We start from the raw sequence: 8416 nt of genomic DNA, 5'->3' as shown, positions 1-8416 counted from the left end.
CAGATCCTGCACTTCATTGTGTCATGTCTGCCATTATCTCTCCACTGACGCCTTGTCAACCTGTACCCAGAACCCTGTTTCCCCGCAGGTTGAGGGAGGCCCAGACTGGCCAGCCCATGGCAATCATTAATAATTTTAATGAGTACAGACATTTGGAGTTTTGAAATGATAAATTCTTAGAAGCTTGTCAGATCCATTGTTATAGACTATGTTCCCTAGATATGTGTTGATTTTTTATTTTAAAGGATCTCATATTTTCTCATTAGAATACTGGAGAGGAAGAATGATAATGAACAACAAAACTGTCATCTCCCAGTTCATCCTCCTGGGCCTGCCCATACCCTCCGAGCACCAGCATCTGTTCTATGCCCTGTTGCTGGCCATGTATCTAACCACTGTCCTGGGGAACCTCATCATCATCATCCTTATTCTACTGGACTCCCATCTCCACACACCCATGTACTTCTTTCTCAGCAACTTGTCCTTCTCTGACCTCTGCTTTTCCTCTGTCACAATGCCCAATTTGCTGCAGAACATGCAGAGCCAGGACACATTCATTACCTATGCAGGTTGCCTGACACAAATGTACTTTTTTGATCTTTTTGGTGGCCTGGAAATCTTCCTCCTTGTGGTCATGGCCTATGACCGCTATGTGGCCATCTGCCTTCCCCTTCACTACACCAGCATCATGAATCTCAAACTCTGTGTGTGTGTGGTGCTGATGACCTGGGTATTTAATGTGCTGCATTCCATGTTGCACACTCTTCTCTTGGCTAGGTTGTCATTTTGTGAGGACAACATGATCCGCCACTTTTTCTGTGACATATCTGCCCTGCTCAAGTTGGCATGCTCTGATATTTATATAAATGAACTTATGATATTTATCTTGGGAGGGCCCCTTATGGTCATCCCATTCTTACTCATTGTTCTGTCTTATGTACAAATTGTCTTCTCCATTCTAAAGGTTTCATCTACTCGGGCCATCCACAAGGTCTTCTCTACCTGTGGCTCTCACCTATCTGTGGTGTCACTGTTCTATGGGACAATTATTGGTGTGTACTTATGCCCATCAACTAATAACTTTACAGTGAAGGAGGCTTCCATTTCCATGATATACACAGTGGTGACTCCCATGTTGAACCCTTTCATCTACAGCCTGAGGAACAGAGATATAAAGGAGGCCCTTCTAAAAGTTCTTATCGGGCTGGTGAGATGGCTCAGAGGTTAAGAGCACTGACTGCTCTTCTAAAGGTCCTGAGTTGAAATCCCAGCAACCACATGGTGGCTCACAACCATCCATAATGAGATCTGACTCCCTCTTCTGGAGTGTCTGAAGACTACAGTGTACTTATGTATAATAAATAAATAAATCTTTTTTTAAAAAGTTCTTATCAAGAAAATATTTTTATAATGGCAACACTGAGATTGTTACTGAAATGTATCTACTGAATACATCGATATTAATATTACAAAATTTGTCCATCGTAGGGAATCCACATACAAAAACATACTACATAATATTTCCATCTGCAAAGGGGAGTTTTAAAAAGTAGTTCAATTGGGAAAGGGGACCTTGGAGATTCAGTGATGCCATCCTCTGCCTTAAATGTGTGATTCTACATAATCCTTAGGTAAAACCCAATGTTTTTTTCATATTCTATTCCTTACATTCTTTTCATTATTATGGAAAATAGATTCTTCTCTCATACAATACATGCCAGCCACAATTTCCTCTCCCTCCATACCTCTTCGATTCTCCCCAAAATGTACTCCTTCTCCCTTTCCTCTGCTGAAAAAAAAAAGCTGGCCTCCAAGAGAGGACAACCACAAAACAAGACAGTAAGAAAGATAAAAGCCCTCATATCAAGGATGACTAAGACAAATCAATAAAAGTAAAAGACTCTTAAGATCAAGCAAAAGATTCAGAGATAAACCTGACCTCAGTGTTTGGAGTCCTACAAAAACATCAAGCTAACAGTCCTAACATATAGGCAAATGATCAGGTAGAGACTACTGCAGGACCCCTGCTTGTCTTTTCAGACTTTAGGAGCAATGTGAACCATTGCTTAGTTGATAGTGTAGGACCATGTTCTCCTGGTGTATTCCATCTCCTTTGATTCCTACTATCTTTCTTCACCCTCCAAAGGATTCCACCATCTCTGAGGCGAGGAACCCAGTGGAGACTTCCAACTTAAACTCTTTCTGCATGATGTTTGGGCATGGATCTCTGCATCTGCTCCCATCTGATGCCAGAATTCTGTCTAATAATGATTGTACTGTTGCCCTTGCCCTAGGCCCCTCAGCATAGTGCTTGTGAGTAGGGAGTAAGGGGTGAAATTCATGACAGAACCTCTGGGAGCCAGCCGAGAAATAGAAACAGACTCATTTATTGTAGTAGTGGGGAGTGCCTTTATGCCCTTTGCCCATGTCCCCTCAGTCTATAACTGCTTGTCCCATGCAGCTGGCACCAGCCAATTGGCTGTGCTGGTCACAAGCTCTGTCTTTGTTCATCCCCAGGTATCAGGCAGGTTCTGGGGTTAGTAAATGTTGGAAGTGCCTGCTACATATGCATGGGTCATTGCATGTTGCTAGTCAGATCATGCTAACTCACTCCTTCTACATATCTACTCTTTTTCTTTTAAAAGTCGACAGCTCAGTGGGAGCCAGAGTTCTATGCTCTGACCTCGTTGACCCCACTCAGGGGTCAACCAACATAGGGAATCATGCCTGCCTTAGGTTGTCCTAGCTATTGGGGTCTTTCTAGTCATTGACTACAAGCCCTGGAAGGTCAGCCTCCCTGGAGAACATGCCCAGGTGAGTAGGTCAGACTATTAGGAGGTCTTTTGTATCCCTGAGAACCATGCCTCTGTAACGTTGGGAGGGGGGCCCTGTTCAGAGTATTCCAGGGCCATCAACACCTGTATAAGGGTCTTATTGATGGAAACCTAGAGTGACATATACTGCATAATACACTTAAAAAGAATGATTACTAACAAAAGAACACCCCCTAATACTGTGTAATTGTCCATCCAAGAGGGGTCAAAGAGTCTTTTAAGACCTTTACTTTAAAGTCCCATACTTTAGTGATAAAGCTCACTTCAAAGGACATAGTTGGAGGTCTAGTGAAATTTAACTTATGTATTTGTTCCCTGAAGATTATAGAATAATTGAGGAACTTGGTGGACCATGTCCTCTTGATGTGATGGGTCACTGTCAGCCTATCTGAGGTGGAATTATGTACCTGATAGGAGGTCAGGCAGAAAGATTTAAACCTAGGGTCACATGCAAGAAGAGACATGCCCTGTGCCATCTCAAGTTCTTCAGACAACAGGTCAACCTGTAGTTGTAAAATATGGATGGCCTGGTAAAGATGTTGATTAAGCATCTCCAGTGCCTGGAGGGCATCAGCAGAGTGGGACACTACTCTGTCTAATGTCTCTGCCATTGTCACAGTTTGCACCAAGGCCACTGTCACTATAGTTGCCACCACTACAGCTGCCAAGATGGTGGTAAAGATGGCCACAGTGGTACCAAAATCATGTTTGACCTGTCCTAGGGGTTGTAGGTCAGTTTTAGGCATCAAAGTGATAGCATGGAAATGAGTTGCATTAATCACAGGTATCCATATCACAGCAGGTTAATGTAGGAGAATGACCAGTTTGGTGTGGTGAGACAAACACTAGATGGTGAGATGCCCAATCTTTTAAGTTCAGACTTCATTTTAGAGAACCTGACCTAAGTTTGAACTCAGGTAAATTAACAGGCTGGTATCTAGCATTAGTTTCCAAGTTGCCCCCCAACAAAACCTGAACCTAGCTCCAGTCTCCAGGTTACACCCCCAACAAGACCAGCCTCTCCAGGTTACACCCCCAACAAGACCAGTGTCTCCAGGTTACACCCCCAGTAAGACCAGTGTCTCCAAGTTATTCCTCCAACAAACCTGCACCCCAGGTTACAAGCCCGCTCCTTGCCAATGCAGAGAAGAACAAAAATTAAATTTATGATATGACTTCCAGAACCAGCCAATTATGTTAAAGATCACAGTAACTTTCCAATTAGATGCTTGCACACATACTCCCTACTTGTTGCTTACTATAAAACCTTGCCGCAATAGACATTCTGCCTCCTCTCTCTCCACCAAAACTGTCCTGTGTGATGGAGGTGCATTGGGGCAGGTGGTGGGGTGAGCTAGCATGACTAGAATAAAAATCTTGCTGTGAGTTACATAAGATTGGCTCCTGTGTGCGTTTTGGGGGATCATTAACATTTCCCTGGCACAACAATGGCATGGTATGTTGTTAGAACAGTTTAGCACTTCTTGGAGGTCAGAGCATTTGTGAGAAGAAATAAGAACAGGGAGGGGGTGAACACACACTGGGGTGGGTGCCCAATTAATCTGTGCAGTTGTAACTATTTTTACATTCATACCTTTGACAGTTGGATCAATAAAAGTCCCGTTAAATACACTACCACACCTTAACAGGAAGAGGGGGGTGCAGTTCGATACACCTCAGGGCCCTACAAATGCCCCAGTTTCCCAGAATGGTATCATATCAAGTCTGGGTGAATGTTCTAAGGGGATAGGGCTGGTCCTTATCCAATAGGAATCACCATAGCCCTAAAGTATAGGGGACACATCAGAATCATTTGAGTTAGCAGTATGTACCCCAAAATCTTGTACTCAGCCAGAGGGGGGTATAGGTTGACAATGTTCCCACAGGATTGGAAGTTAGACTATGGTGGGCAGTCTACTTTTAGGGAGACAGTGGGGGACAGTAGGGTCATGGATAACCCCATTGGGGTAGAAAGGAATCAGGGCCAGCGTAGGACTGAATACTGAGGGGAAGTATTTCCATGTCCAGCATCTTCACTACAGTTTAATTGCCATGAAAATCCCCTGTTGTGAGGTTCTTAAGTTGGATACAAGGGGAGTCTTCAGCTTCTATCACAAAGCAGAGGGTCATAGCTACAGGCCAAGTGCTGGTTATCATCTGAGTTGCATCTGGGTCATGAATGGAAATCCCAATATGGTGTTAGTCATAAAAAGTGCAGAATATACAGGTAAACCTGAGTCAATAGGCAATAATAGGGGTGGCAAAGTCACAAGGCCCCATAGCTCCTCACCCATACCAAAGCAAGTAGAGGGAGGAAAAGAGTGAGACTCCCCCAGCGTCTATAGGGGACTCCTCAAGATCCTCCACAGCATGTCTCACATCCCTCACTGGCACACATATCTTGTTGGATAGCTTTTCTCTGTGTCAGGAGGGAGCAGGTGGGTAGCTGTCATTGTGAGATAAGAGGGGTTTTCCACCTAACTAGGGGGAGAGGAGTGCTTCAGGCAGTAAGGTTCAGTGTTTATAAGCAGGCTATGGCCCTTATCAAAGGTAAGAAAATTCATGTGGGAAAAGGCTTCTACCAAGGCCAGATGCAGGTCAGGCTTAGCCTCAGATGATTTTAATTTTGCCAGTAGGGCTTTTAGAGATCTATTGGTCCTCTCCACAATGTCCTGTCCTTGTGGGTTGTAGGGAATGCCAAATGCGTGATCAGTTTTCCAGGAGGTCAGGAAATCAGCAAGTTGTCTAGAAGTATAGGCAGGGCCATTATCAGTTTTTAGAGACCAAGGCACTCCCATTACCTACATGGCCAACTTAAGGGCCTTAACCACATGGGAAGCTTTTTCTCCAGCAAGGGCCAGAGCATAGGCATAAGATCAGATGTCTACTATTATGAGCACATATTGGAAGTTCCCAAATTGAGGGTGATGAGTAATGTCCATCTGCCCTATGGCACTGGGTAATAGGCCTTGTTCGTGCAGTGTCTGGAACTTTTCCAGGAGCTCAAGATCCACAATCATAATCATACAGTCCGTTCAATCATTCCCCCAAGCCAAGGCACTGGGAAACCCCAAATGTGACCTAATGTGGGAAATATACAAAGGATGGGCTCTTTGACATAGAAGCTCCTAGAGTGTGGTCATTGTCAGGGAGAGGGGGTTCAGATATTCTTTAACCTGGGAGAAGGGCAGCACATAGGCCACCTAAACTACATATTGGCTATCAGAAAAAATGTTAACAAGCTCATCCTGACATATCTCAAGAATCATTACTATCATCATTAGCTCTTGCATCTGAACTGACCTCTGGTTGGGAAGTACCTGGGCAACTTACTCTTTGACAGGGCATTGTATCAATATGATATGTCTGAGCTTGTTACAGTCAGAGAATGCAAAGATGACCCCACACATATACACTACTGGGAAAGAGGAGGGGGTGCTATGAGGCTTAATCATGAAGGGGAATAAAGGGAAGGTGGAGAGTCACCTATCCTGGGGTAGGTGATTGTCTAATGCCCCAGAAAATCCAGTCATCATTTCCTGAAAGCTAATTGAATCTGACCAGAGGGACTGTGAGTGCCTCAGTGAAAAAGGCAAAATGATGTTTTCTGACTCTAAATTGTAGGTCCTCCTGGCCACTACCCATGCCTTAAGGATGAGGCAAAAGGTCAATTCAAATTTGGAATTGATCTTATGGATGGCAGAGTAGACTTGGTGTAGCCACATCAGAGAGCCACATCACTTTGCTGCCAAAGTGCACCCAATGTTATTAATAGTCTGTAGGGACATGCTCAGGATCAGAGGTAAAGAGGACACAACATCTGTCCCAACACAAGGAGTAACTGGGACCAGCAAGACCAGGCACACAGGAACTCCGCACGCCCAGTGGCTCAGGATTCTTCCGCTCTGTCTGAGCTGGCTGGTGCCCTGAGCAATTCTTGGGCTCAAGCTTCACAGCCAGGCCCACAACACCCAGAGGAAGCTCCACTCCAAGGTGCTCTAACATGCCCAGTATCAGAGGTGAGGAGGACACAACATCTGTCTGACCAGAAGTAACTGAGTCCAGCAGGACCAGGCACACAGGAACTCTGCCAGCCCAGTGGCTCATGTTCCTTCCTCTCCCACAATACCCAGAGGAAGCTCCACTCCCAGGTGCTCTAACAAGCCCAGGGTCGCAGGATTCCAGAATCACAGGATCACAGAGACAGCTTGACTCTGAGGAGTGCTGACACAATCAGGATCATAGGAAGGATAGACTCCAGTCAGATTTAGCAAGGGCAGGTAGCACTACAGATAACCAAATGATGCGTGGCCAGCATAAGAATATAAACAACACAAACCAAGGTCACTTGCCATCATCAGAACCCAATTCTCCCACCATTGCAAGTCCTGGACACACCATCATACTGGAAAAGCAAGATTCAGATATAAAATCACTTCTCATGATGATGATACAGGACTTTAAGAAAGACATAAATAGCACCCTCAAAGAAATACAGGAGAACACAGGTAAACAGCTAGAAGCTCTTAAAGAAGAAACACAAAAATCCCTTCAAGAACTACAGGAAAACACAATCAAACAGGTGAAGGAAATGAGCAAAAAAGTCCAGAATCTAAAAATGGAAATAGAAACAATTAAGAAATCAGAAAGAGAGACATCCCTGGAGATACAAAACCTAGGAAAGAAATCAGGGGTCATACATACAAGCATCACCAACAGAATACAAGAGATAGAAGAGAGAATCTCAGGAGCAGAAGGCACCATAGAAAACATTGACACAACAGTCAAAGAAAATGCAAAAAGCAAAAAGACCCAAACCCAAAACAGCCAGGAAATCCAGGATGCAATGAGAAGACCAAACCTAAGGATAATAGGTATAGAAGAGAGTGAGAGCCAAGATTTTAAGCTCTACTAAATATAAAACAAACAAACAAAAACACTTCGTATATTTATGTTCATTTAAGAAAATATTACTAGTGATGTATTATTTTGAAATATACAGTTAATACATTTGGAGTTATTTAAAATTTATATTGAGAAAAATGTATGTATTTTCAGTATTGCTGTAGACAAACATCTACATAAGACTGTTAAATTGATTGTTGTTCTATATCAAACAACTTTTATAATACTCATTTTTATTGTTATAACATTTTATAAATTTTAAAGAATATGACAAAAAAAGATATTGTAGGTATTGAAGAGGGGGTCTCTGCGAAGAGTTGGTGTATAAAAGGAAAACAAGATTGTGATTTAATTCTATTTACTTAAAATATGTTTTTAAATGTTAACAAATTGAGATAAATTAAAATCATGTAACTCTTTTAATTATAATGCAACAAAACTTAAAAAAAAAAAAAGAGTCTGTAGGAGTATAACCAGCAGAAGTTTGAAGGGGCTCTCTCACTCTGAGAGGCAGATGCTAGAATGGTGACCACTTGCTTGAGGAGCTCCTTTGCCTCTGTTGTAAGCCTGTTTTGTGAGGAAGCAATAGAGGGACCCTCTAGGAAAGAAAACAAGTGGGGCATCTATTGGTCAGGCATAGGCAAGAAGGATTTGAACCAATTAACAGTCCCACATAG

At 43.1% G+C, this 8416-nt stretch overlaps 1 protein-coding gene across 1 annotated transcript; it reads left to right on the top strand.

Moving 5' to 3' along the window:
* The first annotated feature begins 283 nt into the window (after positions 1-283).
* Positions 284-8086, top strand: LOC116077725 (olfactory receptor 1468-like). Its single transcript, XM_031352464.1, has 2 exons — positions 284-1192; positions 8057-8086. The coding sequence occupies exons 1-2, from the start codon at positions 284-286 to the stop codon at positions 8084-8086; spliced, it is 939 nt and encodes a 312-aa protein (XP_031208324.1).
* The last annotated feature ends 330 nt before the right edge of the window (positions 8087-8416 follow it).

This window comes from Mastomys coucha, unplaced genomic scaffold (genome assembly GCF_008632895.1).
Source record: "Mastomys coucha isolate ucsf_1 unplaced genomic scaffold, UCSF_Mcou_1 pScaffold5, whole genome shotgun sequence".
Lineage (NCBI taxonomy): Eukaryota > Metazoa > Chordata > Mammalia > Rodentia > Muridae > Mastomys > Mastomys coucha.
This window is presented reverse-complemented; position numbering and strand designations above follow the sequence as displayed.

Excerpts from the sequence above, each read along its gene's own strand:
- LOC116077725 (XM_031352464.1), top strand. The coding sequence starts at position 284 with ATGATAATGAACAACAAAACTGTCATCTCCCAGTTCATCCTCCTGGGC. Across the intron at positions 1,193-8,056 it reads TAAAGGAGGCCCTTCTAAAA|TTGGTGTATAAAAGGAAAAC; the intron begins GTTCTTATCGGG and ends CTCTGCGAAGAG.